This window comes from Athene cunicularia (assembly GCF_003259725.1).
Source record: "Athene cunicularia isolate RWA chromosome 2 unlocalized genomic scaffold, athCun1 chr2_part1, whole genome shotgun sequence".
In the NCBI taxonomy this organism is placed as follows: domain Eukaryota; kingdom Metazoa; phylum Chordata; class Aves; order Strigiformes; family Strigidae; genus Athene; species Athene cunicularia.
In genome coordinates, this window is record NW_020799095.1 from 49,592,292 (window position 1) to 49,612,146 (window position 19,855).

Below are 19,855 nucleotides of genomic sequence, written 5' to 3' on the forward strand. Positions count from 1 at the left end.
GGGGGGGGGCGGGGGAGCAGCTATTGACAAAAATTAAAAGAAAAAACAAAACTGAAAACTAGCTCAAACCAGATATATTCTTAGATTAATTTGAAGCATTTCCTGATTAGTGATTCCACTGACTGAAACAAAATATGAAGAATCAAACAAAAGCATGGCTAAAAACGCTTTCAGTACTATAGTCCCCACACGAAAATTTCACAAAATTTAAAGATACCTTAAACATTGTATCCTGAAAAATATTTTATGGTGAGTTTACCTTAATTTTTAATCTGAAATTGCAACAGCAGATTAGTGCCAAAACAGACAATTTGAACTACTATGATTTCAAACAGGATTCTCTAAGAGATCTCAATTTCATATAATTTTGTTCTGGGTTCTACCTGAAAAGTTGGAAGCATAGCTTATAGGACTTATACTGATAAATGCAAATGAAAAAGACAAACTGTGACTTATAGTTCTGAGACATCTGTGTATTACACTACACCATAAAGATAACTTTATTCCTTCTTCTAACACTTTTACAAAAAAACCCTCTGCTCAGCTATCAAGGGAGTAAAAAAAAAAAAGAATAAGACTTCGTTCAGAGTAGAAGAAAAAATAAACTAAAAAAAAAAAAAAATTGATTCTCAAGATGGAATCTTTAGCTTTTCATTTCCAAGTCTAAGGTGACCTAAAGAAAGTGCTATGTGCATCTGGGCATTTTGATCTGGAAAAGGAAATATGGACATACAACACAGAAGCAGCATAACACATGTATCAAACTTTTTGCAAGTTTGCTGTGGTACTCCATGAACACATGCAGACAAGCATCCAAATAAGAAATTAATTCCTTCACATTTGTAAATAAACTACTTTTTAAAACTGAAATAATTGACTTAGCTTCACTAAATCCAAGTAACATTTCAGAGGCCCTGAAAATGGGCATTGTTGCCCATGATTTAATCTGCAATCTAATGTGATATTTCACTAAGGACTGCACTATTTCTTGTGGCACCTTTTGTCATTTTTGAAATAAAAGTTGTAGTTTTAAGTTGGTACAAAAATCACTGAATTAAATATTAACATGTCTCCAAAGTCTACCTGATGATCTGATGTTCTTTTCTGCAAAACCTACTGAAACATTTACTATTTATTTTTCATTTGTTATTTATATCTCCAGCTTGGTCCTATATGTTTAATTTTGGAATTTTAGGTATGTCTTATTAGAATTAATATAGTTTTTCTTGCAACTCTGTAGGTGTACAGAAGCATAATTTATGAGATATTTAGTATTCAGAATTTGTTATGAAAAAGTAACAACAGATATGTTGCATCCATCACAAAATAGTAAACATCAGATAACAAATTGTATGTGGTTCCTACATTAAACAAACTTACATCATACAGCCTTTAATTTATTTTTCTATTGTTGATCAGAAGTTTAACTTTTTTAAACAATCACAAGCAGCATAACAATAAGTACTGACATACTGGAAATACAGTATCAAAACATGAAAAATCACCGAACTAGGACGCATTTTAGACCGAGAATATTTCTCAGCAATCTCACAAAACAGCCCAAATACATTTAATCTTAAGAGAAACTAGTACTTACCAACAAAATTTCAATGGTACCAAGAATGTACATTGCTCCTGCAAAGGTTGTACCCAAGTAGAAACAAAGTCCCACTGCTCCACCAAACTCTGGTCCTAAAGATCTTGAAATCATGTAGTAAGAGCCTCCAGCTGTGAATTTAACCAAAAAAAGACTCCAATTTTTCAGATTAAGGACAGCAGTAGGGAACAAAAACTTGAATTGTTCAATCAAAATAATCAATGTTAACTACTGCATGCATCTACATTGAAATGTTCGTACCAAAACTGTCTTCAATATCTATACCAACTAAGCAGTTAGAATATACATTTCAAAGTGAATATCCTCATATGCATTTTCTGGGGAACAAAAAGCAAATACCAAGGAAAAGAGAGATAAAAATTCAGATTCTTACTTTCAGATTAAAAAAGTATATACAAGTATAAACAGATGTGAATGTGAATCAATCTTTAGTTTCTAACCTCAAGCTGTTAATCAAACACTAAACTTCCAGAATAATTTCTTTATGAGATAGGAACAAAATAAAATTTGTCTCATTAATATGCGCATTCTTTTTCTTTTCTGTACATGAAACCATTACCACTACAGACATTTTTTCAGTACCACTGAAAAGTGTTAGGTAGGGATTGTTTTTTCTTGTCTACTCATATACTACGCACTTTTCCTCTGACTTTTTCAGTTCTTCTCACTTTTATTTCCCATATATATGCATCATCTTTCTTTAAGACATAAGCTACATCCCTGTCATTTCTACTGTCCCATTTCCCTTACAATAAGGCTCTAAGTTTCAAGCTCTTTATTTAGATTTCTCTCAACCCTCTCAAGGCATGCTACACTCTGGTTTCCTCTCCATCCTCTCTTAAATTCATGATGTTTGTCCCACTCATGCCAACTGAGGAAGAAAGAAGAGATAGACAAAGGAAGTGCTTTATTTTAAATAAACATATACTAGTCTTGTACACAATTAGTCCACAAATAGGAAACAACTTCTAATCAAAAGGCAAAGTCTGAAATTGCTTTTCAATACAAATAAATGTGGAATTAACAAAAAAAAAAATTATGATGCATCACCAATCCTTTTACTAAATATAATGCCACTGCATGTAACAGCAAGAGACAAGATCCTGCTGCTCAGGTCTCTTGCAATCCTAGGTTCCTATCTGTGCTTTCTGCTTCCTCCACACATTCCACTATGCTTACAGAAGCAGCATTTCTGTAAGAAGCTGGTACCAACGAAAAAAAAAAAAAAAAGTGAAAATGAAGACCTGTCTGGTATAAGAACTGCCAACTTCAAAGATTTCTGTGACACTCGGACCTTTACAGAGTTTTAAAAATATAAGGGGGAAAAAACAGAACATTTTAGTTACCTGAATGCTGATTAGTATAACTACATTTCATTATAAAATAGAAGTATTTGAAACAAAATTTTCTATTGTATTTGTATTTCATATATGGTACTGTATCAATGAAATAAAATTATTATACATCCTGCACAAGTTGTAGCATTTACTTTTGCCCAACAACTTATGCATCAGTTCTGGAACCCCTTACTAAGCTGGAAAAGCTCTGCAAGTGACAAATTCTTTTAACTTCACTGGTAAACTATTCAGTGTTCATAACAATGTCTAAGTACTGCTATTATCAATTAATGTGTTGAGAAACTGAAAAGGGTAAGAGCTTCAAAGGCTAACTGATTTCGCATCTAAAAAAACCAAAACAAAACAAAAGAGCTTCATAATTGAAGAGGAACAAGGTAATCTTTTTATCCCGAACATTTAAGGAGATGAGCATAACCTAGTGTGCTTACATAAAAAAAAGATTTCTGACAGCTGTTATTCTTGCGGACAGCAACATGATTTCCTCCAGTGTTTAGAGATTAAGTCTAAGCAAATTCAGGCAAAAAAACAGCCATCTTTTTTGTAAATTTGTAAGGAAATCTGCTTTGTATGAAGACACCTCTATTCATTACTTATCTTTCTTTCAAACAGAATCAAATGACTGATGACAAAAATGTGCTATAGTTCATAATTCCCAGAAGGTCCAGTTAAAAGATTGCATCTCACCTTAAAAAGTAATTTATAAATCAATTAAAAGAAAATATGCACTTGACACAAAAGCATTACTTCTGGTATCTCAGACTACAGTAATTTCTTATCCCAGTTTTAAACTTCCATCATTTGACCATTCACCACTTCACATAGAATTCATTACCTGGAACTACACCATTAGTTGCTATTGCACTCATTGAAATTGCAGTTAGCATAGTCTGTGGAAAGATGAAAAAGAGGAAATTTAAATTACTGAAAGTTTTTTAAAAGATGAGGCAAGACAAAGTGATCAAATGAAACCAGGATTTTTTTAAAAAAGATGTTACAGCAACCAAAAATGATCATTATTTTTGGTTAGGGATATCCATGTAAATTAAGTACTGTATTTTTCAGTAGAAGATTCAGTTACTTTAAATGTTTGAGAGAGTCTTTGAAAAGAACTGGAAGAATACAGACCACTGAACATACTTAAAACATGATGCTCATTATTCAAATTAAAAAGTAGTGACAAACTGATCGTGTCATTGTTATGACAATACCATCTACTAGCAGCCTCACATTCCAAAATGTTAATTTATGGACATAATGCTGAGGATTGATGGGCAGTTCATATTCCAGTTTGTTCTGAAGTTGTGAAAAGCAGAACAGTTCAGATCTCAACATAAATCATGAAATATTTCCTAAAAGATGATTTAATAAAATCCATATAATACTTCAAAAATAAAAGCTTACTGTCAACTCAAAAGAAACTCCATACAGGCTAGGATATGTGACACTCAGTGCATGCATGCATATATATATCTATATCTATATCTCCCATGTCTCCCAACTGAAATGGTACTTAACCATTATAAAGTCCTCTGCTTCTCATATTAGAAGGCAGCAGGACTCTTGCAACAGAAGATTTGGCCAATAGTAAAGAAAAAGGTTAACTTACACAAGCACAACACATGAATACAATGATGAAAGACTCGAGAACTCCAGCTGTTCCCACAATCCATGTTAAACGTAGGAAAAGGATGACCCCCAAGATGTTTTGCAAGCAGGGCAGGTACACACCAATGAAAGTACCCATACGTGGAACCTGGAAACAAAGTCAGGGCATTAATTCCTTCCCACTAAACAATTTAAGTTCATAAGTACTTACTTCCACTAACACTTATCAAAATGCTCCATGAACAAATGTTAAGTGAAACTAAATGGTAGGTTCAAAGTGACCAGCTTCTCAAAGGTTCAACGGCTATTTATACAGAAAGATTCCTCAAAAGACAGAAACCTATTTGTTATAGCAAATCCTCTTGTGCCGCAGGAATTAGGATGAAACCCTGATAGGGGTAGGATGCCCCTTTACCTGTTAATTACAAAGCTTTAAAAGCTTTCTTCTGAAATACCAGTTGCAGATTACTGTTGAATAGAAGTTAGTGCCATAAGCAAAATACAAAATATATTCTGAAAAAAGTTGATCACCAATTGCCCTGCAGCTGGCTCACACAATTATATCCAACAATAAGTGTTATCAGTTTTAAAAAAAAAGACAGACAAGGTGTCATGGTTTGATGCCAGCCAGCAACTAAGCACCATGAAGCCACTTGCTCACTCCACCCCCACCCCCAGCAAGTGAGATGGGGAGGAGAATCAGAAAAAAAGTAAAAATCATGGATTGAGGTAAGAACAGTTTAATAACTAAAATAACAGTAATAAAAGTGAATACAGGTGCATTCAGTGTCCACTACAGCCTTATACTCCCATGAGTCTGACGTGTCAGTCTATCAAATCCACACTGTACAGTAAACCTGGCTGTCCCTTTCCTTCACATGGCCAGAGGCAGGGCCCCTCTCATCCTTATGACAGTATTTATTACTTCTTGTGAAAATGGACTAGAGCTCCTTTCCATAGAATCAGGAATAAAATCAGCTCTTCTACTCCGGAAAACTGCTGACCAGACCAGCAATTTTTGACAAACCCCCTTGTATGATTGTTTTTCCTTGCAACTCATGTACCTGTGCCTCTAGGGCTGAGGTAAACTTTGCAAACCATTTCCTCATGTCCTCTCCGTGGTCCTGCAGGTAAAACCACAGCGTACTCCACGGTACCTTCTACATCCTCTCTCTTGAGCAGAGGAACACTTACTCCTAACAGCCAAGATACTGGTCTGCACAGGTGGGGAGCAGAACATATCCTCTGAAATGCTGGAACTCCCAAGACAGTTTCTCAGCTAGCATATCTGGCAATTTCTCCACAGCCACGACGAGGGAGGAAGAGAAAATTTCTTTGTATTGCCAGAGTCAGCCAGCCAATTCAGCCTCCGCTGGTCCCTCTTCCACCTTTACAGACCATTACTGCATACAATGATGGTGTGCTCTGTACAAACTTCTGCCACATGGGTTGTGTGCATGGGACTTCAACTGGATCTGTGAATAACCGCACATTGTCTGTTCATTATAAATCACCTCCAGCATAGCTAATTCCCTCAGGTACTGGATACCTCTCTCCATAGCCGTCCACTTGCCTGGATGACATACAACATCTTCCTTTGAAGGGACACTTTTCCTTCACACCTGACAGGTGTCATCTCCAGAGGCTGAGGACTTGTGTCTTTTTTCCAATTGCTTTGTCAATACCCCCCTCCCTAGAAAGGGATCCCAGCTGGTTGGCTTCCCAACCCTCTAATTTCCAGCTACTGGCCCCGTTATCTCAACATCAGAGCAGCCAGGTGATAATGTGCTCACCTGGACAATGGCTGAAATCCTTTCACTTATCTCGCAGCTCACTCAGGGATAGGGAACGGGTGATTATCTCTGCCTCTGCCTCTTCCTCCTGTTTTCTGTGAAGGCTTTCATTCGTTTTCATCCGTTACTAAACAAACGGATTTTTTTGTGTGTTTCTTCTTCTGCATACGGGTGACTGACACTGGTACATTCTCTGGTTTAGCTGCATCACCCATGCCCGGGGTCTGAGTAGCCACAGTGCCTGTTGCCAGGGCTTGAGTAGCTGCAGTGCTTGTCATGGGGGTTGCTCTTTGGGTGCTATTCTTAAATAGGTGTTTAACCCTAAACAAGACCTGAGCCACATTCAGGAACCCTAGCAACAGGACCATGCTGGTTTCAATCCCAAGGATATTCATAATTCTCAGAAATCTCAAATGTTGTTGTAATTAGCCAGGTGGAGAAGGGGAAGATGTGGGAAGATGTCTCCTCCGTAGGTTGGCTCCCCGAGGAGAAAAGGTAAAAAGTGTCATTATTTTAATAGTCTCCACAAGATGGCACCCGAAGTACAGACATGTCTCCTCCATAGGTTGGCTCTCCGAGGAGAAAAGGTAAAAGGTGTAACTATTAATAGTTTCCGATAGATGGCTCCCGAAGTACAGAGGTGTCAATAATGCTTACAGAGGTAACAGTTAGGCTGAGTACAAACACCAAATCAGTTCCACGACCAGCACTTCTTTCGTATCATAAACAGTATCGCCAACAGCAGCATGATAACTTTAGCCCAGATCCCACAGGTGATAGGCAGCACAACAGCAAGTGTAAGGTAAGCAAGTAAGGTATTACATAACACAACTGTAAAAACACACACATCAACTTTGAGAGTAAATGAACCCTCATTGTGACCAGTGACTGTTAAACCAATAAAATGAATACTTATAACAACTTTGTTTTAACACTCTCTGGTCAGATCTGTTGTTATCTCAACCCTTTGTGCTCCGCATTGGGCTCCAGAAAGGACTGTCGTGATTTAACCCAAGCTGGCAACTAAGCACCACACAGGCACTTGCTCACGCTGCCACCCTCCCCGACTCCCAAGGGGGCACAGGGAGAAGAACTGGGAAACAGAGTAAAACTCGTGGATTAAGGTAAGAACAGTTTAATAACTAAAATAAAATAGTAATTGTAATGAAAATAAGTATAGCAAAAAGAAAGAAAGAAAACCCAAGAAAGTGATGCACAATACAATTACCATCCAGTGACTGATGCCCAGATCACCCGTTAACAGCAAACCACCATTCCCAGTAACTCCCCTCAGTTTATACACTGAGCATGATGTCCTACGGCATGGAATATCCCTTTGGCTAGTCAGCTCAGCTGTCCTGGCCATGCTTCTTCCCAGCTGCTTCTGCACCTCCTCATTGGCAGAGCATGGGAAACTGAAAAACCCTTAACTTAGGATAAGGACTATTTAGCAACAACTAAAACAGTAGTTCGTTATCAACATTATTCTCACACTAAATCCAAAACACAGCACTGTACCAGCTACTAGGAAGAAAATAAACTCTATCCCAGATGACATCAGGACACAAGGCCAGAAGAAATAGAACTGGCTATGATTTGTTTTTAAAAAAGTTGTACCTGCCACAACATAGTACATTTGTTTGTACTTTTTATTTGCTAGAGATCATCATGGGTCAAGACACACACAAAAGTATTCAGGCTTCATCATTAAAGTTGCAGCTTTCTAAATTTATGAAGAAATCAGGACCTGAAATACTCAACTTAAAGGAAAATTATATGCAGTAGGTTTCCAGATACAGAAGCTCTTCTTAAATCACAACTCAAGCTGTGAAAAAGGGCAATCAATTTAAATCAATAAGCAACCATTGCTTTATAAATTAACAAAATTATTAAGAAAATACTAAGGTTCCGAGTACTTATAAGGAAACATGGAATGCCATGGAATGGCATATAAGGAAACATGGAATGCCATTTAGAGTCTAATCTTTATTTTTAGCATCTTGGGCAATATCCATGTGCAACACCAATGCTACTGTCTCAATTACGTCATTGAATGATGCTACTCTGTCAGGCTACTACTTAACCATCACTTAATTTCAGGCATGGAACTGAAAAAAAGACACATATATAGAAATTGTGTTTTCAGGCCATGAGATGGTGCTCAAACGAGATCAAGTGCAAGTGAGGACATGGTGTTAATTTGGATAGTTCCAGAGGGACTAATGCTGTGCTGCATTAACAAAAGCCTTTGCACAGCAGGTGGACAGAGGACAGGGATCACACTAAGAAAAAAGGTAAGTTGATCAGTGTTGGTTTTCTCCTATCTCAAGCTGTATCCTCCGATGAGAAGAAACAAATACAGAATAAGCACAATGAGACAAACAAGAAACTCAATACAAACAAATGCAGGGTAAGCAAAAAGCTAAAACCAACAGCTGGACTTTATTCCTCACCCTTGCCCATTGTCCTGGTACTAACTTCCTATACTAGTCAAGTCCTAATGCAAACAGTTCTACTACAAATATTCAGATACTATACAATAAATCTCTCTTCCAGTCAAGTGAGCTCCAGTTCTAACTCCACTTTTTTAAGCACCTTCTCATATCTGTCTCTTCTGCTATGTGCTCATTTCCTTTTATTCATTTTTATGTGCTTCTCCTTCCTTCTCCATAGTTCAGCATACAAACTCAGTAGCAACTCCCCTTCTACACAAGGAGAAGTGACTCCCAGTAATCTCCTTTTCCCAGTATCTACCCTAAATTTCTTGGTTTCAGTCACCATGCTCAACCAGTTCCAGCTCACCATCCCTCCTTGCCTGGAACTTCTTGTTCTCTGTCAGGTCATGTTTTCAATCCAAGCTTTCTCCTTCTGAAACAGCTCCCTGCTCACAGAGGGATCAATCCAACATCTCGTTGCAGACTCCAGCAGTTGTGTATGTCCCATTTCTACAGAGGCCTAGACAAGCACTTTGGGTATCCAGTAGACAACCCTTGAATTAGGTTGCTGTCTTCTAGCAAGTGTGCTTAGGGATGTGTCATACAGAGCCTTTGCCTTTCCTCCCCCGCCACCCTGCCGTGATAAATATATTTTTGAACTATGCAACAAAATGTTTTCTTGGAATGTGCTGATTAAGTTTTAAAACTACTTACTCCAACACACAAACAAGAGAGCTACTCAGAAAAACTGTTTCCATGCTAACAGTATACTCTTATGGATTTCAAGGAGTAAACTATTTCATCTCTAGTTTTCCTTAAATTTCAATTTTTGGTAAAAACCCAGACAATTAAAATGTATTAACAAACGAGCAAAAATACCCAGAATCATACTGTATTCTCACTAAAGGCAGACTGATATACTGATGCTCATACAAGGACAGAAGAAAAAAGAAAAGAGGAGGAAACCCAGGGCACTGCATGTTTCAGGTCCTAGTCTTACACACATCTTATCTAGGGCTTTTACCACAAGGGCTTGCTAAAACATGCTAACAAGAACACTGAATTAACACAAGTTCTATTACAAATGCTTCCATTTTAAACACAGTAGTACAAACCTTGCTGCTGTTTTTAGGCATCCACATATCTGCTTTTTAGGCTGAAAAATGCTCCTCTGTGGCTAGCTTTGTCTCAATAACTTACTAGAAGTTTAAATACCTTGACTTCCTTTCGCTTGCTGTCTTCATCTGCTTCATGTTCCACCACACCTTGAGTTAAATTAGTGTAGTTTGCCAGTTTATTAAGAAGAGATGACACCATGGGATTACTATCCATTTCTTCCTGTTGGGATTTTAAGAATACTGCATTTATTAAATAGTTTTTTAAAAGTCATGACTTTATCATACAACTTCAAACACATACTCAACAGGTCAGCCCTAATTCACCCAAATGCAAAAATCAGCGTGACAAAATACAACTCAGGTTTCAACCAACAAGAGCTCTAAATCTTTTTAGTAGTTTAACATTGTGTTGACTATCTTACAATCTTTCTTTCACTTTTTTACACTATCTTACAATATGCAGCTTGTACATCTGGACTGTAAGAGAAATCTAGAAAAGGGCCACTGTTATTTATAAAAATCTATTCCTACCACAAAACAGTTTTTAGGGGACTGTACTGGCAGGGTCGATCATTAAGAATGTTTTTCCAGCATCTTTTTTGTGTCTGGAGGGTGGCCTCAAATGATTCTCTCAAACATAAAGATAGTTAAGGATCACTCAAGCATGCTGTTGTGGGCTTACATACTTTGTCTTAAGCCAATACTTCCAAATTTCATTTGTTGATAAATCCAATATTCATTTGTTGAAAAATACAGGCACATATGCATATCATACATAATTGCACATATGAAATACTACATGACACAGAAGTCAGCCCATCTTTCTTTAGCCAAATATCTGCTACAAAACAAAAACATGCTAAAACAAATAACAAAATCCAGAAGCATATGCAATAAAAGGATACCAAAAAAAAGCAGAAGCAGAGAATTCGATCAAGTACACAAAATCAAATATTTGAAGGAAGAAGAAAGATCAGGACTGAAAATAGAAGACAAGAACTAAGGCATTAGTTCTGACTTGAGGCATTAGGTCATAATAATCATGGTTATAATAGCCAAACTTTTTTCTAACAGCTTTAATAAAGATTCAAACACAAGTCAGCTCAAAACATGAGAAGATGATGATCGTAGGAAACATACTATGAATCATATATGCTACCAAAAAAGATTCACCTCTACAACAGCAGTCAATGGTGATGAGGTCACTAGATGGCTTTCCAAGGCAACACTGCAAGTTGCAGTCTATAATCTGAGATATGTAAAAGCTAGCCGTCATTATATCAGCTGAGGATTTAGTATCAGCCACTATTCAAAATAACTGATGCAAACATATGTTCAAAGGAGATTAGGGACAAAAAGTAGCTATAGGAAATGTATCAACACTGAGGAACACAACAGCTAATTTGAACAACAGGAAGTTTTAGACACTGCTTTATGGAACAGAGCTTGAAGGAGAGAAATTCAATGACAAAACTGCACTACTATGGTTTCTGTTAAAAAAGAGTAAGAAATTCCATAAATGACAAAGAGAGACAATTAATGACCAACATTACTTTGATCCTTAGCACAATTTCTCTAAGACTTAGTGAAAGATAATAAAAATATGATATTTGGGTCATGCAAAAAGAGGGAACTGAAATATCATGTCCTCTGTGCAAACATATTTGAAAGAAATAAAGGAGCGTAAGAGGGTGACAAGAAAATAGTGGGTAGAATACAACAGCAAGACAGCTAAGCAAACAATATTGGAAGGACTTTATTGTTAACAGCAAGCAAAGAAAAACCAGCTGCTGATGCTACAGCAGAACGACTTAGATTAAACCTCATTAAAAGTACTATTTCATTGCAAAAGTGGCACTTAAATGTACCATATCAATATACTTTTTTTTTCCTGTGGATGATTGCAATCATTCAGTGAATTAAACCTGTATTAAAAGTAGATGTTTATATAAGAAACTACAAATAGCTCTACACTATAGCAGGACAATATAAATAAGTCATGCCTTATCACAGTTTTATAGTTTTGCTGTTTTAAGAGAAGTCTGCATATCCCCCATTGAACATAATATATTTGATAATATTTTTAAAACTGGATACTGCTTTGTTAAAACCACTAGATTTAAATTTCAGCAACTTTTTCTAACAATTTCCAGATCCTAGTCCAAAAATTTTAAATGCAAGAAGGCTTATTTCATATCTTCACATCAACGCATACCAAAATTTATTTTACTTGCCTATACAGAAATACTAAAATAAAAGGGGAAAAAAAAAAAAAAAAAAATCAGCATTTTTTTAATTACATCATACAAATCCAATTAAATGGAATATTAGCAAGAAGCAAACTACTGAAGAGGTATGAAAAATTTCCCCCACTAAATTTCAAGAGAAAAAAAAGGGGTGTGGGTTTGTTTTCATCTTACTACCACAGCCTCAACTGAAGGTGAAATACATATTTAACTTACCTCAAAGAGAGCCATATTCTTTCCTTCATACATGTTTCCTCTGTCCATCTCTGCACTGTTAATAAATGGACTACTTTCCCTGGCGATCCCATCCCCTGGTGGAAAAGTGCAACAATTAGAAACAAAAGGGAAAAAAAAGACAAGTTATGATATAAAAGGAATAGTCAGAAAACATTGGTTTAAGAACTGGTTCTGGTTCTAGCTAACACTGAAGGTGGCTGCCAAACACTGTGTCTTTGTCCCAGACACATGCGCTCAACATCCACATGTAAGGAAATTAAGTTTACTTTAACAGTCTAATATTTGTACAGTGCTCTGTGTCTTCACTATTATTTATTATTCTTTAATACATATACTGATCTCTCCCCTGCCCCACCTTTCTAGTTTACTTAAAAGCACTTGATATTAGAACTTCACATAAATATTCTGGGCAACATAAAATCCCCCAACCTACCTTTTCATTACTTTACCAACTCCCTCAAAAAATTTCCAGTAGTTGAGGCAGGGATTTATGAAAAAGCAATGTAAAAGGAATTACTTTATGAAGGTTGTGAGGACTCTTCCATAACATGTTATATTTATTCTATTCTTCGTTGAAATATCAATCTCATTATGCTGTAGCTCCCCTGACCTGCTCTGGTACACCTCTCAAAACACAGCACCACTTTCACTGCCTTCCAGCCCATGCAATACAAAAGCTATTACATGCTGATACTGTCGCAACATCAACATATCTCAAGTCCTGGCCTATGCCACTTGGCCTATCGATCAATGTTTGAGGCGTTACTTCCTTCAGTTCCTTACACCTTGTATTCACAAGTTATAGCAATAGCACCTACAGACTCTGTTTACTATAGAATTAAGGAACATCTGGAGAACAAGTTGTAGTCTTTTCCCTGTGTCCTCCACTATGTGGGGAGAAGTGTCCTGGAGAGGGCAGAAAGTCCCAGAACAAAGCTCTTCCAAACATGGACACCAGTCTCAGCACAAAGTATTATCTTGGTTGTAATAAAGACAGAAATAGATCTTGGTCCCTCAAGCAGATGAGTGACTACATCCCTGATGGATTTCCTACTACTGTCCATAACTCCCTTGTCCGACAGACTCTCCATAGTATCACTATATTTACTGGTATCATGACACAGAAGTCACATACTATCATAAGAGACTCAGAAGACAGCTATTGCCCATTACGGCTCTAGAATTAATTCCACGATCCAGAGATGAACTGTTGATGAATCATCCACAACTGCTGTTCTTATCTAATATATCTCCTTCTATGCATTTCCTCCAGCTTTCATTTTTCTGTTTTTCTACGGTTTATAATGAACCCCCATTGCTTCAAGTCCTAGAGCCTGGCTAGGTCCCTCTCCTCCAACAATGCTAATGCAAGGCCAGCAGAAGGAGCACTGTGAACACAGAAGAATCTCCCTCATGAACCAGCCCCCTGAGATGTTTCACAGTGCCTGCAATATACTGATTTGGCACCAGGTTGTCTGAGAAATTGGCATTTATCCTTTAATTGGCCCCATTATACTTAGAGAAAGGTTAAGGTCGCTTTTCCATAAACAAACAAAAAAAAGCAACTCTGTCCCCAAGCAAATACAAGCTGATTTCTCTCACCACCTTCCTAAAGCATACAAGCACTACAACTTCTTAGTTAAGACATTGCACTTCCTTCCCAAGATTTCTGAAACATTTTTCTTCTTTCCCTGAAATGACCACGTTATTTTAACTAAAGTTTTTAAGAAGTATTCATTAAAAGGCATATTCCCAAGTTAAAGTAAAAATAAGGTTGCTTGATATTTGTCTTGCTAAGACAACACTTCTATTGATTTTTTCACCTATTGACAGCTCGTAGCTGCACTTACTAGCTAAGTATCAGTACTCCATTGGGGGTACTTCCAATCCCTTCCGAAAGGATCACTCTTCAAAAACTGAGCTAGGGAATTGTTTTGCATTCATGCAGAGTTGTAATGTCACTGAAGTCACTACTTCAGTGGGTATCATCAGACTAATCAAAACATCAAAAAAAGGGTAGCCAATTGAATAATGTGAATCAGTACTCACCGTTCTGAGGTTAAAAAATATGTCTTACCAGTTCTGGAGATAAAAATCAGCATTTCAGTACTGTACATTAAGTATTTTAAATTACAGGTAGAAGAACAGTGAAGTCCTTTTTATGCTTGTATTTCTAAACAGTTACTTGGCTTTGCTCCATAGGAAAAAGCTCTGACACAATGTCTCTAACAAACAAGCCTTGTCAAATGCACCTAACAGATTTTAAATGGAACAACACAGCATTTAGGTTCCCTATTCTTCAAAAATTTTCCAGTGTTTCCAACTAACAGTCTACCTATTGTAAAGCTTTCTAATACTAGTCTTCAAAACAGCCTATCACTGCCAGAATCTATAAAAGTCTCCCATTTCCTTAATAAAGTTGTCTCTTTTTGTATGTTTGGTACAGCATTTTTATAGTATTTGACATGATCAGCAGTACCTATTCTAGCTCTATTTGAAAAAGGATCAATGCTGAAAAAGTGACAATAAAATGTACTGACAAGTACTCTCTCATCTGCAGTTTGTTGACCAATCCTGCAATTATGAACACCTTTGAACAACCTCCTTTGAGCTTCCAGCATTGATGTCCACAAAATCATATGGACTGTCAATTAAAAAACACCACCTTTGAAAGTATGCTTATTTAGTATGCTTAGAAATACAGAGAGCCTTGGAAACACGTACCTAAAATTGAGGTGTATTACACCACCCAGTAGAAAGAACTAGTTTTAGGATCTCAACACACAGCCAACAACTATGATGAGGTTAATGCAATAAGCGACTATCCCAATCTTTATCTCATCCCTTCTTCAAAAGAAGGGATTCATTAGCAAAACAGAGCTAAAAACTTCACACTTTTCACAAATACTGTAAATATCATTTCTGTTGCACCAAATGGAATGAAGCAAATAGAAAAAAATTACTTCAGTTGCTTCCACTGAGGTAACATGGAATATAGAAATATGTTCTTTGTTCCATTAGTAAGTCTCAAGCAATTTACAGCTGTATGTTTTAACCCTATTTCCTTGAATTATATAAGGAAGATTAAAGATAATAAAATTATAGAAACGTTTAGGTTGGAAAAGACCCTTAAGATCAGAGTCCAACCATTAACCTAACACTACCAAGTCCAACAATAAACCATGTCCCTAGGCACCACATCTACACATCTTTTAAATACCTCCAAGGATGGTGACTCAACCACTTTCCTGGGCAGCCTGTTCCAATGCTTGACAAAGCAAATCACCTTTCCCTCAGGCTTCCTTGAAATTGCATCAACTCAAACTCTTCACAGGTGTGGAGGTGAGTTAAACATACAATAAGAATGATAATTTCCAACGTTGTTTTAGACACTCATATCTAAGCTGCACATGTCTTCTGGAATCCAATTAAAACTTCTGCAACTGCAGCACTCCAAAAATCAATACTTACTGTTGTTTGATTTCTGAAAGTAATTCAAGTTATGAGGGTTTACAGGCAAAAATCTTAACTCTGGACTAGATTAGTAGTCCATCTGAGTCAGTATTTTATCTTGGACCACCACTGGTATTAAAAGATATGGAAGAAAGCCAAAATAAAACAACAAAAAATTCTTCAACAGGCTTGATTATGATTGAATGTTTCCTCTGTCTTATGACACACAAAAAAGCAGATGTTTGATCTAACACTCCATTCCACCCAACATAAGGTGATCAAAGCCTAAACTCTAGAAATAATTCTGTTTTCCCACTTAAATATATACTTCTAAAATTATTATTACTATTTTTGATCTGCTATGGAATTTTCACACACCATAGCACGACTCTGTGCCTACTGATGGACCAGTAGACAAACTAAAGCCATAACTAACGTACCTTTCATAGAAGACTGTCTAGTATTTTCTGTGTTGATGGGACATGCAAAAATTCCTACTACTGATTTCTACAGATACTCAAGCACTGTGATGGCTGTAGCTATATTTACATGGACGTCAACTACATCAAATTACATTTCCTATGTGAGATATACAGCTGCAAGCAGAGAATGTAGGAGACGTCTCAAATTTGGGAGGTAATATTCAGAGTGTTCATGAATATAATCACAATGCGCATTCCCATACACTGCATTGGCAATTGGGGGTTGGGGTGTAACCCACACAAGTTATCATCCCAAACCATGCCAGAGTTGTGCTAGCCTCAAGTTTAGAACTGATAACATCATCAGATGATTTCTCATTAACATTTCCACACATCAAAAATAATTTATGTCAAGAATATGTCTGTATATCACAATTCAAAGTGTTCATCGTAGAGGCAAGAGACAGCACTTCATTCAAATTCATATTCCTCAGAAATTTCAGAGCAGAGATCCTCACAAACATTGACAGGCAGAATACTTTAAGGTATGTTACCAGTTAAAAATTTCTAAACTGATCCAAACTGGTGCATTTTATACAGTGTAAAACAGAAGCCAACAGCATAGCTTAAACAAGCAGAAGCCACCTCTGTCAACAAAGATGTGGCCCTCCTTCCCCTCGCATTTCTACTCACCCATTTGTGTCCCTGTACTGCACTGTTCCTCACACTAACAGAACTATTTATTATAACTTCAACAGTGGTGTGTGTTTAATACTGAGCTGGGAAAGAGTTCGTTTACTTTGATTTTTATTCTTGCTTCTACTTTTAATCCAGATGAGTTTGGGTGGTTCACTACACAAATGCTTGTGCTGTCACTAGCGACACCATCAGTGTAGGAATTGGCAATTAGCGTAAGCAAAACCAATTCCTTAGCTCTGATGCCAATATCACTAAATCACAGAACCATAGCGGTTGGTTTCCTCCCTTTTCTGCCCCCAAATCAAAAGATGTAGAGCATGAAAAAAAAAAAAAAAAAAGTTTTACATGTATCTTGTCTTAGGGAAAGTGGCAGAGCAGGGCTTGGGGTAGAAAAAGGAAATGATCATTTAAGTGATCCTAAATTTGCACTAGGACACCTGTTCAAGAGATTAAGGACAAAAATATTATACCATTTAATCTGATTTCCTGTCTTTCCACAGGTTGCAGAACTTTATTTCTGCATTAGGTGCTATAACGTTGAAAAAACATATGAAATTTGACCAGTGTATCTCCTGATGTTTTCATAGCTTAAATAAGAAAAAAGTCTATCAGGTTTTTTTTTTTATAAGGATTAAGGGGTTTTTTAATTACTAGAAAAATCTCAAATTGTTCCTTATTTCTATTTAAATTTGGCTCTTTTCAAACTTCTAGCTATAACATCCTGGTACAGCTTCCAAATTTAACCACTCACAGTATTTTCTATCTGTGAAGGTAACTATACTTATCAAATTATCTCAAGATTTCCTTTTGAAGCACAAACAGTTAAATTCAGAAAACACTTTCCTAACCTTTAATCATTTTTCTGGCACATCATCTCCAGTTTTTAAGTTATGAAAAAAAAAAAAAATCAATCATATTTTAAAAATTAAATACAGCTTTCTAACACCAGTCTCAATCATGCTATTTACATAAGTATAATCATCACCTCTCTACTCCAAGGATCAGGGTAGCCCTCTTTACCACAGCATTACACCAAGCTCATGCTATTCTATTCCAGTCTGACCCGTAAATCCTTTCCAGATCCACTGCCTCCTCAGTCCACACTGCATTCCACACGTCTGTCATTAGTGCTCACATAAAGAAGTGTTCCTATTTGCCTTTGTATTCAAACACATTTTGTCCATAAAAGCAAGCATCTGTGTCTCCTGTCATGATCTAAGAGTTTAACATCTATCTGAAAAATAAAAGAACACAGGTTCTGTTCAAAGAAATTAGAACAATCTAAAACTTCTGAACCACATGGCCTCAAATAATATAGCTTGGCTATGATAAGGTACAGCTGTTCTCTAAACAAGTACACATGTAAAACTAAAAAGTTTTGCTTCCCACTAGAAATTTCTACCTTTATATGCTGCTGTCTATGCATGTGTTTATATGTAGAACACAGCTGAAGAATAATACTTCACAGAAAAGTCCCAACCTTTCATAGTTTCCAAAGGGCAACTCTTAATCATAGTCCATGTACCTTGAAGTAGGTTCCACTTAGCCAGATACAGGTGAAAAACAGGTTCTAATAAAAATGATGGTAGCATTTTCATTAAGTTAGTATTTGGTCACATTAAGAACAAACCACTACAGACTGAGAATATGAAGATAAGATCCTGTTTGCACAAGGGTAAACAAGCATTTACTGTTAATGTAAATAATTTTTTAAGGTAAAAATACATAAAGTATAAAAGTCACTAAAACTGACATATAGAAGCGTCACATCCAGAAAAGCTGCCTGTGCAAAAGCTGTAATTCTATCTTCTCTATCATGCATATTTACTTCCTATGTGTCCAAATTTTTGATTGACAAGCAACTAATGAGAACTCAGACAATCTTAATATTTTCATTTCTTACCACTCCTAACACAAAAATATATAGTATTCTTTAGAGCTCTAACATAAACCCAAGTTTTCAAAAGCCACTACCTTGTTTTAATTCAAATTATGAGAAGGCATCAATAACCTTGTGTGAATTTTTAACACCTTGCCTCTGAACTTTGGCATGATGGGTTTAAGAATTCAGTACAATCTACTTCAAAGTTGTATGTTAGTGGGTTTTTTAGTAAAGAAATGTCTAAATATATTTATTATATCACCAACTTCTTGCATTATTTTTATTTATGACTAGCACGATTTATGTAAGTTATCTTGGAAAGCAGAACAAGGTGCACTTAAGCTCCTTGTAAACCCCTTTACATAATGGAGGATTGTAATACTACATCCATCACCTTCTCAACATCACTAAATTTTAGTTTCTTTACTTCAGCTACTATTATAATCAAACACAGACTATTTTCAGTGAACACACTGCAGAAGCTCTTTATAAATTCTTTATAATATAGCTGGAAGCACAGAACCTGCTATTTTAGTAAAGAGTCGTTAGAACCATGGTATTGTCTTTCAAAAAGACTCACTTGGATTTGGCCCACTTTCTTCATAATCTTGTTCTCTCATGATTAAGGAAAATCAAGTCATGCCCCTCTGCTGATTCTTCACCTACCAAGAAATGAAACAGGAAACTGACAGCTGCTTCCTGCCAGCTTTGTGTAAGACCTCAAATCCTGTTTCTTACTAGCACTGGATTAATCCTGAAACAAGTCATTAAGGCTTCATGCAGTGTGAAGCATGCAAATGACACAGCCAAACTACGTGACAGACACAGAACTCTCTAAAGAGAATAAAGCTGGACAATTTCCATCAGCAATAAAGACCATGCTTAGTGAAATAGGAGGGATCAAGTTACTAAAACATTACACCTCTTCACCCAATACATTTAAAGTTTTCTTTCCATCAAAAAATTTACTTTAAAATACTTCCACTAAG

General features: G+C 36.5%; 1 protein-coding gene across 1 annotated transcript in view; it reads right to left on the reverse strand.

The window, feature by feature from the left end:
- The window catches only part of LOC113477308 (solute carrier family 12 member 7-like), a 52,785-nt gene extending 33,229 nt beyond the window's left edge, over window positions 1-19,556 (reverse strand). Inside the window, exons 1-6 of the mRNA XM_026843551.1 lie at window positions 19,447-19,556; window positions 12,390-12,484; window positions 10,025-10,147; window positions 4,583-4,729; window positions 3,809-3,863; window positions 1,598-1,728 (exon numbers count right to left, since the gene is read on the reverse strand). Coding sequence (XP_026699352.1) covers window positions 1,598-1,728; window positions 3,809-3,863; window positions 4,583-4,729; window positions 10,025-10,147; window positions 12,390-12,484; window positions 19,447-19,486 — 591 coding nt within the window. The 5' untranslated portion in view covers window positions 19,487-19,556. The remainder of the gene's footprint in view (window positions 1-1,597; window positions 1,729-3,808; window positions 3,864-4,582; window positions 4,730-10,024; window positions 10,148-12,389; window positions 12,485-19,446) is intronic.
- Between the last annotated feature and the right edge of the window lie 299 nt (window positions 19,557-19,855).